The 19,750-nt window shown below is 31.7% G+C and overlaps 4 protein-coding genes across 12 annotated transcripts in view; 2 read left to right on the forward strand and 2 right to left on the reverse strand.

The window, feature by feature from the left end:
- brm (ATP-dependent helicase brm) overlaps positions 1-4,730 on the reverse strand; it is a 100,044-nt gene extending 95,314 nt beyond the window's left edge. For 2 of the 8 annotated variants that reach the window (XM_076541506.1, XM_076541502.1), the window contains exons 1-3: positions 3,947-4,062; positions 3,541-3,798; positions 2,323-2,636 (exon numbers count right to left, since the gene is read on the reverse strand). In XM_076541506.1, coding sequence (XP_076397621.1) covers positions 2,323-2,598 — 276 coding nt within the window. In that variant the 5' untranslated portion in view covers positions 2,599-2,636; positions 3,541-3,798; positions 3,947-4,062. Of the gene's footprint in view, positions 1-2,322; positions 2,637-3,223; positions 3,297-3,536; positions 3,799-3,946; positions 4,064-4,703 lie in introns of those variants that run through there. The other 6 variants (XM_076541508.1, XM_076541503.1, XM_076541507.1 and 3 more) reach the window with 6 other exon arrangements.
- Positions 430-2,637, forward strand: LOC105662308 (uncharacterized). The gene is made up of 6 exons (XM_012283679.2): positions 430-587; positions 843-976; positions 1,056-1,318; positions 1,487-1,592; positions 1,675-1,826; positions 1,919-2,637. Exons 1-6 carry the CDS (start codon positions 519-521, stop codon positions 2,038-2,040), a joined length of 846 nt encoding a protein of 281 aa, XP_012139069.1. The 5' UTR covers positions 430-518; the 3' UTR covers positions 2,041-2,637.
- A 1,005-nt stretch (positions 4,731-5,735) lies between the features above and the next one.
- Kap-alpha3 (karyopherin alpha3) lies at positions 5,736-10,571 on the forward strand. Its single transcript, XM_003702575.3, has 9 exons — positions 5,736-6,336; positions 7,670-7,772; positions 7,852-8,056; positions 8,217-8,377; positions 8,574-8,800; positions 8,879-9,244; positions 9,325-9,559; positions 9,653-9,744; positions 9,830-10,571. The coding sequence occupies exons 1-9, from the start codon at positions 6,271-6,273 to the stop codon at positions 9,920-9,922; spliced, it is 1,548 nt and encodes a 515-aa protein (XP_003702623.1). The 5' UTR covers positions 5,736-6,270; the 3' UTR covers positions 9,923-10,571.
- Positions 10,572-10,736: 165 nt separating this feature from the next.
- Positions 10,737-13,540, reverse strand: mRpL3 (mitochondrial ribosomal protein L3). 2 transcript variants are annotated; one of them, XM_076541509.1, is made up of 7 exons: positions 13,408-13,540; positions 12,842-12,935; positions 12,531-12,761; positions 12,316-12,447; positions 12,077-12,237; positions 11,823-12,006; positions 10,737-11,023 (listed from the first exon to the last, which is right to left on the reverse strand). In XM_076541509.1, exons 2-7 carry the CDS (start codon positions 12,923-12,925, stop codon positions 10,784-10,786), a joined length of 1,032 nt encoding a protein of 343 aa, XP_076397624.1. In that variant the 5' UTR covers positions 12,926-12,935; positions 13,408-13,540; the 3' UTR covers positions 10,737-10,783. The 2 variants fall into 2 exon arrangements, with proteins under 2 accessions (XP_076397624.1, XP_003702622.2); XM_003702574.3 differs by lacking the exon at positions 13,408-13,540 and adding an exon at positions 13,082-13,395.
- Positions 13,541-19,750: the final 6,210 nt, after the last annotated feature.

Consider the following 19,750-nt stretch of genomic DNA (forward strand, 5'->3'; position numbering starts at 1 on the left):
ATGACAACCAAGGGAAAACTGCATCATGAAATGCAATCATTTCAATGACGTCAAGTGCAAGGAAAAGCGTGCTTTAAAGTCCTTTCAACGCATTTAAGACGCACTTAATGCATAATATAGTACATACTTATTTGTTGCGTAATCCATTGACGCACTATGTGCGTATTACAGAATCTATATTACCAATCAATGATCGAAACCTGATAAGATAATAACAGTAGAATGTTGAAAGGAAGTACAGATTAGAACTGATATTAATTTAAAGTTGAAGTAAAAAAAGGAGATCATCTTAGTCTCGAATAGGTTATACATATTCACCTCTTTGAAGATTCGCATCAAGACGATGTACGTTTACTAAATCAGACATTACAGATTTTTGCCCCACCTTATTCGTTCCTGCCCCGCTCTTTCTTCCATCCTAGTCATATAGACCAGCCTGTGCATCGTGGCAGTGTCAGTATTAGTTTGTTCACGCTCGTGTAAAGAATTATTAAACGCACAGTTGTAATTAGTAAAATATGAGTGAATCGTACGACATCGAAGAGTACTACAAGGTCGCCGAAGGACTTGTTTTAAAAGCGGGACATGTACGAACATTACTCTTTACAAAATAAGTACAAACACTAATTAAATTTTTTGTGACTAAATATTTAAATGGACCGATGTATTTAATACAAAAAATGTATTAACATAAAATTATTAAAAAATAGTGTAACATATAAATCAATTTCATGAACAGTTTTTAAATTATTTTACTATAATATAAAGCACTGTATAGCTTTGATCTAAATCTACTTCAAAATCGTTTGCATATTTCTTTGTAACAAAAATGTTTATTTTAGGTGATCGAAAATGCCATTAATTTAAATAAAAGTGTTAAAAGTAAAGGGATCGACTGGGACCTTGTCACAGAATATGACAGGGAAATAGAAGACGACTTACAAAAACAACTGTCAAAAATGTATCCTAATCATAGGTAGGCACATTAAAAAAAGATTAAAAAACATACAAATTTAATCAGGTAGATACTTAATAATCCAAAAAGGGATTTCTAGATTTATTGGTGAGGAAACAACTGCTAAAGAGAATTGTTTGCCAAAATTGAGCAATGAACCAACATGGATTATAGATCCTATAGATGGCACAACAAATTTTGTTCATCGATTTCCACACACATGTATTTCGTTAGCATTATTGATAAATAAAAGAATAGAAATTGGAATGGTGTACAATCCTTTAATGCGACAATTTTTTTCTGCGAAGCGACAAAAAGGAGCTTTTCTAAATGGACACCCTATAAAAACATCAAATATAACAGGTAATTATATCCCTAAACATCTTTAGTAAATAATTATAATTTAATATTAGATAATAAATCCATTTAAGTTACTATAGTAAATTCAGTAAAAGTTAATCAAGTAAAGAAAAATAGTTAGAAAAACATTCTCATGTTTTAGATCAAAAACATTATTTAAATATGTTGTAGATCTCTCACAAACACTAGTTGCAATGGAACCATGGATTGCCAAAGACCCAAAGTATTTAGTTAGCATATATAACAGAATGCACGCTTTAATTCAAGGAACTCATGGGTAATGTTTTGCTATTGCTTAAATTATTTTCGTTTTGAAAATATAATTAAAATAGTTATTGAAAATAATTCTGTATTTTTAGGATAAGATCATTAGGTACTGCTGCTCTGACATTATGTTATGTGGCAATGGGTGCAATAGAAGCATATCACGTTGAAAGTATAGATGCTTGGGATGTTGCTGCAGGCAAACTAATAATAGAAGAAGCAGGAGGAATAGTAATAGACACTGCTGGTACATGATTCTTATAAATCGGATTTACATGATTCAACATTTCAAAAATCATATTTATTATTTACTAAAATCTTAAATGAATATAATTTTAGGTGGAGAATTAAATTTACTAATACCAAAAGTTATAGCAGCTTGCAATCATCAGATTGCTAATCAACTAGTCGATTTATTTAAAACTGCTGACTTGAAAGCTACTGATAAAAATTTGAAATGAATTGTTAAACAGAAACCTTCAAATTTATTTTAACTTTAAGTGCAATATGAATAGTACATGTTACATAATATGGATTATAAATAAAATAAGTACTAATTTCAATAAGTTCATGTTCCTTGCTCTCAACAGACTTTTTAGCAATGAATGTTATATTATAGATGACATATACATGCAAAAATATTCACTTTTATTCAATAATGTTGCATATCAATTTATAGCAAACAGATCTGCAATAAAATGTATTTCTTTTGAAAATCATAATGTTCAAATATTGTTCCTTACCTGTGGACCCATATTAGCTTGCATCTGTTGTGGATGTGATGAATAATTCTGCTGTTGGGGTGGAGGCTGTTGAGGTGATTGAGACATAGGCGGTCCACCAGATTGCATTGACGGACCAGTTTGATATGCTTGTGTTGGACTATGTGGATGATGTTGTGGTGGGCCCATTGGACTACCTTGAGGATTAGAGGGTGACGGTGCTTGCTGAGGAGGACCCATAGGGCTTGGTGCTTGTGGTGGAGGCATAGGAGATGATTGTGGCGAAGGACTTGCCATATTGGTTTGGTTTATTTTGGATGCATAAAAGTCACCACCTGCAATGTACAAAAACAATGATATATATTTCATTATTAATTCACTTCAAGCAATATTATATATAAATAGTCAGTGTTCATTATATATATATTATAATCATGATTTTGCTGATTGTATTATATAGTTAATATAGTACTAAATAAACAATAAGACAAACTATTCAATAAAAAATAATATACGATAAAGTATTATTAATGACAACCTTATCTGATTAAGAAGTTGAAATTATCAGCTACAGTAAAATCATAATTTTGTCAATTTCTATAGCCTCAAATATGACCTACTAGAAAGACACTATTATACTAGTAACTGCTTTAGTTTTAAATGTCAACAACTAATCATACGTTAAGACTAATTGTAATATTAGGTACAAATATGTTAATAGTTTAATATAATTTATGAATATAACAAGAAGTATATCTTTTAGTTTAACACAATTGTAAATTAATATTTTGCTAGTATTATAACAGAAACTTATTAATATTCCATAACATATAATTACGAACCACTAAACTATGAATTTATATCCTAATATTTACTCTTTAATTCATATTAATTATTATCAATGCATAATTAATTTACTCACCTTTCTGTGTATCAACATTCCAAAATCATATAAACATATTTATAAGAAGTTCACACGTAATATTCTCCTGTTACACAATGTACACAAATCTTACCTATGTACAACTGAGAATTCACGAAATATTCACCCAATAATATTAACAAAATAAATTCTTTACATAAATATTTTATAAAGATTGATGCTGCTGGAATAACACCCATTAAAATATTTGTACCCAACAAAAAATCTGACAACTCATTTTAGTTTCCAGTTGAACAAGATTCTATAACATTACGAGATTCTCATTAGACTTAAACAAGACCTGTGTTCATACATACCGAATAAAAATTCACTTTACTGTAGAAGCAAATTTAACCATACATTCGTGTATCTTGAACGAAACTCGTCGATCAAAATTTACGCCACCTTCGACAACACCGACGAACACACGCTACCGGCCATTTTCCTGCTGTCCCTACCCGTAATACGTTAGCATGTCGGAAATCATGGCCGTCTAGCTATATCCTACGCCTATGTTTATTTCCTTGATATTAAATTTAATGTTTTGCTATAACTAATAAAGAAAAGAAGCATACCTGCAAATAAAAATATATATTGTTATTACTGTAATTTATAACATTAATTGAAGTTTTCAGTTACTCTTCAATAATGGTTAATAAACAATAATAAATACATACATACATTTTCTATACATACGAATTTGCAAATGCATGATTAACTTACCTATATCAATTTTACAATTATGTTGAATAAAAACTTTGGAACATTTTGGAAATGTTAATACACCTATTAAAATTACAAATTTTGTAAATCGGAGAGGAGAAGATTACCATTATCATAATATGAAACCCATGGACAATATCAAGATATTAAATTTTTATAACTGCTTTAAATATTACTTGAATAACTACATTATTTATATTATTTTTCAAATATTCCATCTTCTGTCTTTATACAAAGTATTTTCACAAATGTAAAACAAATTTTAAAAATATAAACTTCATTCTAGAAAAAAATAATTCGCGCAGCTTGACAGTTAGGAAGATTCCGAATTACAAATATGATACCCTCTACATCTATTTTTGCTTTCGTGGTCATATACAAGGTGAAGATAAATGAAAGAACAGCAAAAATCAACAAGGATATAGTAAATGTATAGAATAAAAGAAATGTTATATTGTATTTTATCAATATATTTCTAAAATATATTAGCATCAGAAATAAAGCGTCTTACTTATTGTAGGACATATTATGCTCAATATGAAACAAAAATCAGAAAACATTTTGCTCACTAGATATATTCATTCGACGTACGTCATCATAAGAATGCATGCGCGTTGTCAAAGATTATAAAGAGCGTAGAAATGAAGTACAAAAAGCTATCAAAATCATTTTTGCAAAGATATATTATGAAGTCAGATATATACTCTATTCTACGAATTACGCTATCGATTGAAACTAGCTTTATTAACTAAATTACCATGGTGTGAAGAAGTATCCAACAATGTGTACCAATATTTATAGTAAGACTTCTACCTGTTTAAGGTTTGGAAATAGAACTAGAATCAAAGAAAATCATCCATGGGTGGGGTGTGATGCAACTCCCGATTGGACTAGGGAAAACTTTAAAGAGGGATTCAGGATTATCCGATGGAACGTGTGAAGTCGAAGAAGAAATCTTGCAAGGAATCAGAAATTTGTCGATTTTTAAACCAATTGTTGGCTGCTAACTTTAATGTCACAAGACAAAATACACGATCAAATATTTGTTCAAAGTTGTATTCGTAATTTATTTTTCGCGCCATGCCGAGCAAAGCGATTTAATTCCACATGCACCAATTCTTCATTTTTCCCTACAAATTCTGTAATTGGAATACTACATGTCTAAACCTTTCCTATTATTTTCCTTGTTCATTTCCTACGTTTTGTATAACTACTCTTATTATTCCATTGTTTTATTAAATTGCGGATTTAGAAATATAGATTTAGCGAGAAACGCATTTTTTAAAGAGGGAAGCTACTGCAAGTTTCGATTGGTTACAGTTACTAAACTATATACGAAAGATCTGTACCAATAGTTCTAAATGAACAATTTATAATTCTTACATTTAAAAATTTGTGAGTTTGAAATATTGAAATTATTCAATTTTTAAATTCCTAAATTCAAAAACTTGAAATTTTAAAACTTGAAAGTTCATAAACATATAATTTTTAAATTATTAAAGTTAAAGATTTAAAATGACAGCAAAAATTTTTCAAATAGTTCGTATATATAAAAAAAGTAATTCTTTAGTTTTGATTTAAAAATTGATCAATGGTTATTTATTTATGATCGGCAGCACAGAGCTTGCGCCGGAAAGTAACCAATCAAAAATTTGGGCATCAGCTATTAGAGTCCCCTCTCATGACGACTTTCCTCTCTACGCCTAAAATACAAACTTGCACACTATCCCAATATTCCTAGATTCATACATTAATTATAATCATGTATACCAACTGAAATTGATCAATCCATTATAAATTTCTTGTTGTTACTCGTTATATATTAATTCGGACGAGTTCCAACTGGATCGAAGACATTGCTTCTGTAACTCAACATAAGTATCTTGTATCTTAGTCTAATCTAATTGATAGAAAAGAGTCAAAAAATTGTTTTCGAATAAAGAATCCGTAGCGTTATCTTTGCTCGTGGGCTCTGTGGATACGTTTTACTGGGTACGAAGGTGAACATAGTGAAACACGCGTGTTCCGAAGCGCCACCTCGTTCATTTCCGATGTTCTTTTCGGAATGGTTGAAACACTGTGTTCGTGTTGAGAAAACGTGACTACGGAGAACGTCGTGTGGCGATCGCGATCAAGGGAACGAGTGTTATACATGATATTGCATTGCATATTGACGTACATTAAGGCTGTCGCGCAACGGCATGCAGTTGGCGAGGTAAATCGGCCGCAGTAACACGGATACGAAATTTTTCACGGTAACAGGGGGTATCCGGGTGCCGGTACATATCAATATACGCGAGCACGAAGGATTGCTTACTGAAAAAATGGCGGCGGAAATGCTAAGCAAGAATCGATTGATGGTTTTTAAGAACAAAGGCAAAGATCAAGAAGTGAGTATCCGGCGTGTCCTTTTGTTGTGCGCAGTTATGTACGTTATACTTCTGGAAGTTTCGGCTATCGTTATGGAACGTATAAATACAAGATCATTACGCGTACTAGTTTTTTCAAAATTTGTGCCGATACATTTGCATACTTCGTATGTTCTGTTTCGATCTTTCGACATTCCTCTGTCCTCTCCGGATTTTACGCGAGCCGTATGGCTATTGTCGATATGATTTTATCGACTTCTTCAACATTGCACTCCCAAATGCAATGGTTGCATTTCGAAACAAGTGGAAAGTGTCGTCAGCCTCCACGGAATAACGTCAAATGAATCTTCAATATCAATAGGATTGAATGATCTGTTGCAGAAAATGTAATGAAGTAGCATTATTTTAAAAATCCGTAGCAAAAATTGAGCTACATCATATCAATGCCATTGTATTTTGCTATATATAAATAGCATTAAATAGCACTATAGTTGATTCAATTTTTCGTATCTTTGTATTGTATCTAATAGAGCACTAAAAAATGTCGAAAATAGTGTTGAAATAATAATTTATTTTAATAATTTTTATTTTTAAATGTAATATAAATTGATCAAAAAATTAAATGAATTCTTTGAAATTATTGATAAAATAATATTAGAATTAAAATTTGTAACTAGATAGCACTTCTGACTAAGGACTTTTGAGTTTGAGTTCCTTATATGATTGTGATCTTGTTTTTAATATGGATATTCATTAAACATTGTATATCCATATTTATTAATTCCTTATATAAATTTTAATATTACTTGTTTTTACATTCAAAAACTGTTATGATATATAATAAGTAAATTTTTAATTTTTAAGGAATCATATATATATTTAATAAATTGATTTAATTATATGCATATGTGCTATATGTGCAATTAGGTCATAACAGATGTATTCTATTTACCTTTCAACAACTTCACTTGTGTCATATTTTTTAATTACCTGTTATTGATATTAATATATACATTAGAACATTTTTAAAAATTTATAATTATGTCTAACCTTTAGAACACAGTGACTATTTTTGAAATGTAAATGACAGAGTGGGGTTACTAAGGTCTTCCACTAAAAATTCCCTAAAATAATATTTTATGACATTTCAATATCACATGAAATTATAATTTCCTACTATAATTCATAATACCAATTTTTACAAAAGCAGCAAATTTTGGAAGACTTATGCTTTTTGTTATGAAATAAGAGTATGAACTCTAAAAGTTAAATTAAATCTAATATTGTGCATAAACGAATTATGTCATTGCTGTAGTAATATGAACATATGAAAACAACAAATGATATATTTTAGGAAATGAGAAGAAGAAGAAATGAGGTAACAGTGGAATTACGTAAAAATAAACGTAATGAAACTTTACAAAAACGAAGAAATGTGCCTATTACAGATTTAACAGGTATCCTAAGTTAAAATCATTGGAAAACATGTATTACACAAAAAGTATAATAGATAATTAAGTAATACTTATTCTGTAGATGAAGAAGATGTTGATAAACATTTATCAAAAATCAATTTGAAAGAACTAGTAATGGATGCTAAGAGTCCTGACCCAACCATTCAATTACAAGCTGTAGTATCAGCAAGAAGGTTACTTTCTTCAGATCGTAATCCACCAATTGATCGATTAATTCATAGTGGCATTTTACCGGTCCTAGTTCGTTGTCTTCAAGAGCATGATAAGTATGACAACATTTAAAATTTATAGTACTGGAATTTTTAATATTTGTGATTATGTTAGAAATTTATGTAATATTTGAGTAGATTTTGCTATCTATTAAGTTGTATTAGGTTTACATCATTATTATAATCCAGTTACATTTTTAATATAACTTATTTACAGACCATCTCTACAGTTTGAAGCAGCATGGGCTTTAACAAATATTGCAAGTGGAACATCACCTCAAACACAAGCAGTTGTTACTGCCGGTGCAGTTCCACATTTTTTGAGTTTGTTACTTTCAAGTCAACATAATGTTTGTGAGCAAGCTGTATGGGCTTTAGGTATGTAATGTAGTTGAAAATAAAGGATAAGTATGGCAATGCAATAGAAAAAGATAGTTATTTATATAAAGATAAATTGATTGGTTGTTAAAAGTAAATTAAGTAATTTTCTTCCACTTATAGTGTTTAATTATTTTTAACTATCGGTTAATGTAAAATTTGTGCATAGGGACATTAACAATTATTTCTTTTGTAGGAAATATTATTGGAGATGGTCCAGCATCTAGAGATTATGTTATTAGTCTTGGTGTTGTACCGCCATTGTTAAAGTTTATTAAGCCGGATATACCAATTAGTTTTTTACGTAATGTAACATGGGTAATTGTGAATTTATGTAGAAATAAAGATCCACCACCACCTATTCAAACTATTAAGGATATTTTGCCTGCTCTTAATGTACTCATTCACCATTCAGATATCAATGTGAGCGATGAAAGTATATCTAGTACTTTTGCATAAGTAATTATTGTAACAATATCTTATATTCATTGTATATTGCAGATACTTGTTGACACAGTTTGGGCATTAAGTTACCTAACTGATGGTGGTAACGAACAAATTCAACTGGTTATAGATAGTGGTGTGGTACCACGTCTTATACCACTCCTCTCGCACAAAGAAGTTAAAGTGCAAACGGCTGCTTTGAGGGCAGTTGGTAATATTGTAACAGGTACAGATGAACAGACACAAAGTGTATTAAACTGCGACGCGCTTTCATACTTCCCCGCTTTACTGACTCACCCAAGAGAGAAAATTTGTAAAGAAGCAGTCTGGTTCCTTTCAAATATAACTGCTGGTAATCAATCTCAAGTTCAAGCTGTTATAGATGCCGGATTACTGCCACTTATCATTCGCAATCTAGCAAATGTAAGAACATATTTTAATTAACGTCGTTGAAATTTATTGCAAGTATCTGTAGTTTAATAATATTGCTTCTTTTTGCACAGGGTGAATTTCAAACGCAGAAAGAAGCAGCATGGGCAATCAGTAATTTAACAATAAGTGGCAATAGAGACCAAGTTGCGCGAATGATAGAAGCAGGTGTTATCCCACCTTTCTGTAACCTTCTATCCTGCAAAGATACTCAGGTTATACAGGTCGTTTTAGACGGTATACATAGCATGCTCAAACTTGCTGGATCACAAGTTGAACAATTGGCCAATATGATCGAAGAATGTTTAGGTTAGTCTTTTTATATTACATATAGTTTATTTTGTATGTAATAATAATATAATAATAAAATTTAAATAATATATTTTTTAATGTATATTTCAGGTCTGGATAAGATCGAGGCACTGCAAAATCATGAAAATGTAGAAATTTATAAACTAGCGTTTGATATAATTGAGCAATATTTCTCTGAAGATGTATGTATCATTAAATTATTTGAAATAATTTTATTCATTAAATTATTTGAAACGATGAAAAGAAATATGTTTGTATTGGTTTCAGCCGGATGACACGAATTTGGAGCCACCAGTTGTAGAATCAACATTTGAATTCGACCAGACGACGAGCATTCCGAGCGAAGGTTATAAATTTTGAGAGGGCCTCCATTATTTCTTATCCGATCGTGCCGTCCCCCGAGAAACTCCACTACGGAGCCATTTTACTTACCCGTTTCTATTTTTGTGTCTTATTCTTGCTCCAACGACAATATATGGCAACTTCAATATGCCACTGCTGAATTAAAAAAAAAATTACATTTTGTTTGCTAATCCAAAGGTGTAACCGTGACTGGTTGATTTCTTGACCAAGAAAGGGGAAATCAGAATGAAGACGAGGGCTGAAAACTTAACGGAGCAAAGAGGAGGTTCTTACTGAAATAAGAATCTGTTTTTTTTCCTTTTTGATTCTTTTTAAAGACGTGTACGTTACCTTTTTTCCTCTCTCTTCAATTGCACATATTAAACAATCATTGGCGGAACGGAACTTAACTGAATGCAGCTAGCGACATGCAATGTACCGAATAAATTATTCTAGTTAAATTAATTAACTTGCTCTCTACATTGAGGAGCATTAAAAAAAGACCTTTTTATTGTTTGATTACGCTGCTCTCCATTCTAACTTGAGATGAATCTTGGTTAGCGATGTTACATTTATAAAACAATCATGTATATTTTAGGCATGTTAAATTTATAATAATATTGATTACTAAATAAATGAATCAATTGTCTACTCTTTATTAGCTTAATTCATGACTATGAATTATTTCTGTAAGAGGAAGAGGATGAACAATAAAACTACTACATGAACACGGCAAAAATTAATTGCCGATTTTTGCTTGGACTTTCGATCACGTTAATAAACATGTTACCTACAATTTTGAAGGGATTCAAGTAACTTTATAAAAAGTCCGTTGTTTTTCTCACGAAAATGCTGTTTTATTTAATTACGTTGTTACAATTACGATTCTGGCTCAAATACAATTGGGGGGTCATTAAATGGATGAACATCGTCCGCATAAAGATTTTCAGGAAGTTCAGTTTCGTCCTTGTCATTTGGCAAAAATGTAGGGAAATTAGGTGAAGTATTTCGTTTTGTTGGGAGGATCGTATCATATAAATACAACGGGGTGTTTGTCTCTCCTGGTACGTTCGAAGCGAATACCCAAATTACGTTATATTTAGTGTTGATTCGTAATATCTGCAATACATAAATAATCGACAATTTTAATGTTAATCCTTTTGCTATAGAAAACTATTTTAATTGCATATCATACAGTCCTTCTGTTTAATTTATCTTTATAATTATTTATTAATCTACTAAAGACGATTGCTTTCAAACAGTAATGTTTTGCTCAAATTTATTAAGAGGTATTAGATAACACATTGTGATTGCAGAACACATTTTATGTTGAAGACAATGTAAACTTTTTATTTAATTTACTATTATCTGCTATATAACTGAGTATAAATAATATGTATTCCTTTAAACAAACGATAATAGAAGAAAGTAACAAAACAATTTAACTGTTCAATAATGTTTGATTTCAAAAGCTTTATTAGTTATAACACTGTATTGAGAAAATGCAATTTTATTCTTTTAGGTAGAATTATAATCAATATATTTAATGTGAAATTATTAGCAAAGCAAGTGGTATTTTGCTGGTAATTTTATTTATATTTTGCTAAGAATATGTTCCATTCTTAAACATTTTTAATATATTTTTTGTGTTAGTACACGAAATAAAGATAATAAATGAGTTATATACGTTTGAAGGATTATTTAAAAATGTATTGATAGTCGGACAAAATAAAAATTTATGGATATGTGTATCCTGTTATTTGCTCGTATTTTTCAACAGTTAGAAATGTATAAAAGATATTTGAAATTATATTTGTCTTTTTAAATAAAAAATAGCAGCAAAAAGTTAACAGAAAAGGAGGTATAATTTAATCTACCCTATTAAATTAACGATATAATAGTAATAAGTGTTATTTACCTTAACACCTTTTAAAATACGCCAACGATTTCCCATATGCCCTGGCATTTTAGTGCCTGGCATTACCCTAGCTTTGGGTGCACCAATATTACCTGGTCTTCTATGCGTTTTAGTTACGCCATGAGAAGCAGGCATACCATGGAATCCCCATCTTTTCATAACACCTTGAAAGCCACGATCTATCCTGCATTTAAAAAGAACCTTGTAACAATTGATCAAATATTTGCAATAGAATTAAAATATCAAATACTTACGTCTTTCCTCGAATATCAATATACTCTCCTGGTTTAAAATGTGTTGCCATTAAAGGAGTTCCTGGCTGAAGAACTGCATTTGGTGAAATTATGAATCTCATTAGCATTTTCTTAGGTGTGACCCCAGCTTTATTAAATATTCCATAGTACTCCTTAGTAAGCTACAATAATGAAAAGTGTTTAATATTGTATTCAATTTACAGAAGTAACTATAGAAAGGTACAAATATATTAACTTACTAATTGCGGATCAATGTTTTCTGCACCTACTACAAGACAACCATTTTTTACTTTAACTTGCTTATGTTTAGTGCGTACAACTGGGTTAAATTCTTCTGGTGGTATATATTTTACAACCTCATTATCTACAATCTATGATAAAAATTGTATAAATATCTATTATAATGTGGCGATACAAAATTAGAAAACACTGTTACATAATTGTAATATGGTACCTGAATTAGAGTAGATATTATTCGCTTTCCATTTTTTAACCACATTGGATATGACCCTAGCTTTTTACCAATTAAACCAGTGCGTTTGGAATTTGCAGTCCATTCTGTAGCAGTTGGAATTAATGTTGCATTCAATGGTGTATTAATTGGAGGATTAAGAAGTCCTTTTGTGGATATTACAACATCTGATATAAATTCCTTGTTTTCTTGAGTAAGTTTTTCATTGCTTTGCTAGTACAAACAGAATTATTACATATTATGTGAAAGACAAAAAGAAACTAAACAGTTACTTAAATTTAATAACTATATACCACACGTGTTGGTTTTGGGAGCCATTCAGGATGACGTTTCCTGGGAATGCATATTGGTCCTCTATTACGAGTGGGAACCTTCATTAAGTTAAAGCTGAAATTATCACAATATTTATAATCATACATGCAGTTATTATAACAATTACGATACAACAAATAATAGTGCTTTTTACATGACACTTTAAGAAGTATTATATGTGCAAGAAATTCAGTCAATAATTATATATTTATAACGCATACCTTTGTTTTAAACATTTGCTAAATAATTGACAGCTATTGATGGTGTTCAAAATCGATGCCATAATTACAAGTCAATGGAAATGTGAAATTATAATTAAATGCAAAATAGCAATATAACCCTAAATAGGATTAGAATACAAGCTGTCCTTAAATCAATATAATTCTATTAAAATAGCAATAATTAATTAATAGGATTGCTCCAAATACACTGTACAATCAAAACAACTACAATAAATGAATTATTTCCATAATTTTTGTAGATAATTCAACACATTGTGCATTTAAACGGATCATTGGTTATAATGTTGGTAAGAAAGAACACTTACTATTACTGATGGTAATAAAATTCATTTAGCATGTATTATAAACGATATTGTACCATTATGTGGTAAATTAAAAATGCTGTATTAGTACAGATAAAATATAGAATAGATTTGTGGTGTTAATCTTTGTGTAACACGATCTGAAATACCGACATTGCTTAAAACTTCATTTTTGATAGCTGTTTTATTATGTATTATACGTTTCATAATTATTTCCTATTACTTCAAAAGTCATTTTCCGTTATTATAGTAGGTAATATTATGTTACTATGATATTGATTGTTTTGCAAAAAAAATTAATTCTTGCATTATTAGAGTCTTCCTTCGCCGTTAGATCGCGCAGGTAGTATTATTTTCAAACAGTATTTCGAAATAAAATTAAAAAACCGTTGACATAAAAACACATTGAGGTTAATAACTATCGCAGTCGATGTCCACAAATTCAAACTATAATAATAATAGTATAAAAACACATTCTTTATGTTCTAAGTAAAAAGCACATGTAAATGGATCTTGCATACACCTGTTACCTTACTAAATCCATTGTTTTATAATAATAGGTTTTTTTTTTATTTAATGACTGCAAGGTGAGTTCCGAAAAACTTAAAATAAAACATGAAAAAAGAGAATACAAATTTTTAGTGTACAAGTACATTAGTGTACTTAGAACACTGCAAATTAGCATTCTGAATATTAATATCCACTTTTTTAATATGATATAATTTAGGTTTCTGACAGAATTTTAAATAAATGTACACATTTATTATACACGCAGGACTGAAATAAGATATCGTCTGGGGCTGCCCAGAAGAGAGAATTCCGTAAAAAATTAATTACTAAAAATTGAAACTCATAAATTTGTCATTTCTTTCAAAATATAGAGTCCAGGTTTAAGGCCCTATTTATTCCACCTCACCTAATTATATTCTATACACGCTGTAATTTAAAGTATATATTTTATATTAAAATTAGAAAAAAATATGTACTTTTCAATGTAAAAAAGATTGTATTCTTAAAATGTTTATCTTCGTTAGAAAATAATCTGAAACATAAGCGTTTTTAGAGCTTCCAGTTAGTTCCTCGAAGCAGAACAATTGAAGAATTCTAAACACAAGCCAGGCGCATTTGATTCCGCGAGGCGTATTAATCCAAAGTAAAAACAGTCCTTTAGGTGTCGTCTTAGCAGTGGACAGTCTCGAATCCAGGAATGAATTGCGAATGGATCGAGAGACAATGGTGAAGGGAGAAAAAGAGCGACTCGTTGGGGATGGAAGGAGATGGAGGGGCTCGTGGAATGGCCTGAACCGGACAGCACGTGGACTACCTACTTTTATATCGCTCGGGAAATAATGGGATTCCCATCATGAAGTGGATTTCCCTCGGGAGCCAGTGGACGTCGATGCACGCGTCAAGAGATCCTACACCACCCCTGTATCCTATCGGTCTCCTGCAGTCGGTCGACGTTCATCGTGCTGGTCCACCCTCGCTCGTTCACCTGTCCGATCATCCCCTTCCACCCCCAACCACCCTGCTACTGTCACAAGCTGTCGCATCCGCTTGATTTTCGAGAAATCGGAGATATTAACCCTTTGAGATCCACTTGTTCTTGGCATTAGATACAATTTGCCAATGGAGCTCATTCAATGTGAATGTTACGTATGATGTTAGATTAAGAAATTTGAGGTGATATATTCTGGGATTTTACAGATACTGCAGTAAGGTGAAGTGGGGTAAGTGCAGATTGGTTTTTGTAAAATTGGTATTTAAACGTAAGTATTTTTAGTCTGCTATGTAAATACTTAACGCTGTCGATGTCGAACGCTTTGCACAATTACTACTATTTAATTAATATTAACTAGGACCTTAATTTTCCTTGTACATTTTGATTTTCATAGGAAATTATTTAAAATGTCAACTACTCTGCCCTTTTTCCGAAAATGGGGTAAGATCGTAACTTGAAATTAAATACTTTGAAACTTTATTTCATGTGCAATAGGACAAGAGCAGAATTATTATTAAATCTGCTTTAAAATGCTTTTTACTGCATTATGCAAGTACTCTATACTGCAAACAAGTATTAGCTGAAATATGAAAAGGGGTATAGTGAAACAAAACAAGGAAACAAACATACTAAATAGAGAAATTTCGCTCATATTCTACTAAAAATAGTCTGTACACGTACTTGCCCCGTTTACGAACTTACCTCAGTTCACCTTATGTTCGTGTTGTAAAGGTTTTCCGGATTGGACTGTGAAGGCGTTGTGCGGTACTGGACATTGTTGAGATAATTCGAATTGGACATTCGAAAAATTGAAATTTTGTATTTATGGATTATTAATTATTCAAATTTATTGATCTGATGCTACGTAATACTGCAATTGAGTGTTTAACATTATAATTATATGTATACATAATATTGAATATTATATTTACATTAATATGTTAAATTTGAAAATTGAAGATTTCCAGATTGATTAATTTTTAGATATACAAATTTGAAATTTTGTGAAAATCTGTAAATTTTAATTTTCTATACTTGTAAGTTCTTGAAATTATAGATGTTTGTATTTCTGAATCGCTAATTGTACAAATTGACACATTTTCAAATTTTCAAATCTCTAAATATGGTCAATTTCCACATTTTCCAATTTCTAAATTTCTGTATGTGTACATATAGTAAATTCCCCAAATTTCTGAACTTCCGAATTTTCGTATCTCCAAATTTCCAAACTCTCCAAATTCAAAATTTCCAGAAGGTAATGTAATATGGCAAATTTTTAAAAGTACAGATTTCGAATGATCCAAATTTCTAAATTTCTGATATAAGCTTCTTAATTTCTTCATTTCCAAACATAAGCATTTTCAAATTTGTTAATGTTTGGATTATTTCTGATCTCCTGTTTACAATAGAAGTTAATTTCTTATGTTTAATAAAACCTAATGAAATGTACAAGATTACATTAACTACCAAAATTTAAAATAATAATATACAAGATGTTTAATTTGCAATGTTTCATAATTTTTTTTGTAATTGTAAAAATTAAAAAAGAAAATTAATCCTTTGTATAAGGATTATTATCCCAAAGAAAATTATAGAATTATATTAAAAAATGAAATAAAATAATATTTTAAGCGAATTCTAGCAATTTACAGTTTCAATGTAAATCCGCTCGAAAGAATTTAAAAGTGAAGGAAAAGCTACAGAAACTGTTTACTTTATCAAAGAAAGTGATATTACAATTCAAGTCTGGTGATTTAGATGTTCTATGATAAATCCGTCTGAAGTGTTCAAAAGTAAAAGAAAAATGATAAAAATAGTGTTTCCTGTATCAACTAAAATAATATTTTAAGTAAATTCAGGCAACTTAGATGTTCTACTATAAATCCGTTGGTACTTTTTCCGGCAGAAAATACATCTATAGCAGCATCCTCATCCACGCGTCTGAATCGAATCGAGTGATTTCGTAGGTCGTTTTCCCCCGGATTGGGGCAAAAGAAAAAGATGGAGTTCTCCGGAACTTGATAAAGGATTCCACGGTTGGCGGGCAGCGAGGAGTGGTCGGTATAAAATAAATATGTGCGACGGCGATGGTGGTGTTCCTCCTCCCGGGGCTGGTTGCATCGAAGCGGGGGCACACAGAACTCACGGGTGTTACCGGGTAATTGATTTCTTTGATAGCGGCCGCATGAAAGGAACATTGTAGATGCTACCCTGGGCGGAGGGGATGGCAAACCCGTTCGCGATCTACCATCCCTCGGATCAATGGATATCTCTGCGCCGGACAAGCCCCCTCCACCACGGCGTCTTCCCTTCGAGGATGACCAATAACAAACACCCGCACTTCTCTCTCTCTAATGGAGTTTTTACCGATAAAAAATTCACTCGGCTTCCTCCTTTTGCCCGGGAACCCGGGAAGCTTTGCCTCCTCTCGGACACCGGCGCGGCCCTGTCCCATCCTCCCGTTCACTACGTCCCTTTGGAAAAAGGGGATACTTACACGCTGACACCTTTGGTCCGTTGCTCGCGGATGTCTCGTCGAGAGTGGCCCGCTGGCGGTGTACCCTGTCTCGACGAAGCTGCGACCTTTGCATCGACACTCAAAACCTTAGGGCGTGTTTGGAAATATCTTTCGATGTACGAACGGCGCGTCGTGTAAGCGAGAACTTTCTGGACCAACTGCTTTGCATGTTTTGCACTAAGTTTACGGAGCGCGTACAAATGACACATCATAGATGTCTCGTTTTAATTATTTTAGATGCTATTTCATCTTCTATTTACTTATTGATATATCTGGAGCAAATACAATTGTTCTGTAATTACTGAAATATTTTCAAATTTATAACTGTACATTAGGAAAGAGATTCACTCAACGTGACTGTAATCCAGTTTTGTTTATAATAGCAGTCATGTTTTTAAACACACATTTCGTTAGTTTTTAAATATTGCTTGAGATTTGTATCTCATTGTCAGCTCAGTTTTCTAAACGCTGTAAGAGTAAAAATAATACCGGGAAAGTTGCTCTAATAGATAGTGTGCTACTTGTATTGCCATGTTCAGTAACAGTGAAAAGTGTAATAATCATTTCTGGTGTATATGATGAAAATGCTTCATAAGCTAAAATACATAAAATTAAATATCTTCATAGAAATCAACCATCGCATTTCCTAAGATACATAAAGAGACATAACTAGTCGTTAAATCATTTTGATTAAACTTTTCGATTAGAACCTCATAACTTTGGGATTTTGGAAAGATTTTATGACTATGAAATTTTTGTATCTCCTATTTCAGGATTTTAGGATTTTAGGATTTTGGGTCCTCAGAATTTTAGACATATTTAACTTTAGAATATTTGAATTTTGTGACTCTGAAACATTGGAATGTATGAACATAAAGACTTCGACATTTTCTAAATTTACAGTCTGGGACAGCTATCTTGAGACCTGACGCCTTTTGTACTTTAACTCATTGTCAGTTTCAAAGTTCGTGAAAAACACAAACATTCGCCAAACGTTATACTGTAATTAATTAGACCTAATTTAGAATACGAAAGTATAATTCGGACTCCGTGTTATGTTCTCATGTTAATAACATAGAATGCGTCTAATAAAAAATTTGATGGCTTGCTACCAAGCATAGTGGTTGTCTTATGATGTTAAAGTCTCGCAACTACGATTTCAACTGTGATTGAACTTGCCTAAGAAACTTTAATTCGTACTAAACAATTACGGTTATTTCAGTTGATATATTCAAAAACTACATAGCACTTGTTAACTCATTTTCTTTAGTTCTTGATTATATTTTCGTGTCGACAAGTATGTTTTATATTTCTCCTCTTCATTGCTTTTTTTATTTAATCTTTATTTGCCCTAAGTGATCATAAAGTAACAAGATGTTCAATCTTCTTCCCTCACATTATATTCTTTTTGTATAAAGGGTCTCAGCCCGCAGACAAATAAAAAAATCACCCTAATACAGAGGATGGTTAGCTTAGTTCGTGGGACAGCGACTTGGTGGTGCTGTCGACATGTATCGATTGTTTCACGATATAATGCTCCAGCCACGCATATACGAGACCACAGACACAAACCCCTATGCGAATTCGTGTGTCCAACGCTATAGCGTCGCGTCGCGTCTTTTCCAGCGTGTTTTATTCAGCCTGTACCCCACCAGTTGATACGTCCCGAGTTGGCCGAAGGGGTAGTAGAGGTTAAGTTCAGGCGGCTGTTTTTCGGCTCTGCTTTTCACCCCCATGCTCGAGGACTTCGTGGAGAGGCTCGTTTTGTGCGTTTGGCTTTCCAACGGTGCTCCGATTCTTTTGTCTTTGGGGAACGGGAAATCGGGTGGGAAAGTTTGCATATTTTATTATTTCGATAGAAGGCCACATTTCAGGGATCTGGAAACCATCGGGGGTTAAACCGCTTTGTTCTCGGTGAATCGAGGATTAAAGATTAATAGATTGTCTGCAAGATTTTTCTTACTTGAATTGATTCAGATTTTATTGGCTGGAAAAGCTTTTAGACTCTTTACTAAAATTTGTTGTATAGCTCGTCTGGGAAATATTAATCGGTAATATTCGTAGTATTTGGAATTACAGGTATTTTAAAGTAATTTGTAATTATTTTATTGTTCAGAGAACGCAATAATCATACACTAAAACAAAAAAATGAATAAATAAATATATGTACTGTTTATCATCCTTTTATAATAATAATAATATAATCATAAAACATTCAAATGTCTTTCAATTATACACAGGGGGTTTCCGATCTTACAACCAAAATGACTGTGAATGTATGTATATGAAAAAGTAAATAAATCACATTTTTATGTAACTTTATTTCC

This window comes from Megachile rotundata, chromosome 16, assembly GCF_050947335.1.
Source record: "Megachile rotundata isolate GNS110a chromosome 16, iyMegRotu1, whole genome shotgun sequence".
Taxonomy (NCBI): domain Eukaryota; kingdom Metazoa; phylum Arthropoda; class Insecta; order Hymenoptera; family Megachilidae; genus Megachile; species Megachile rotundata.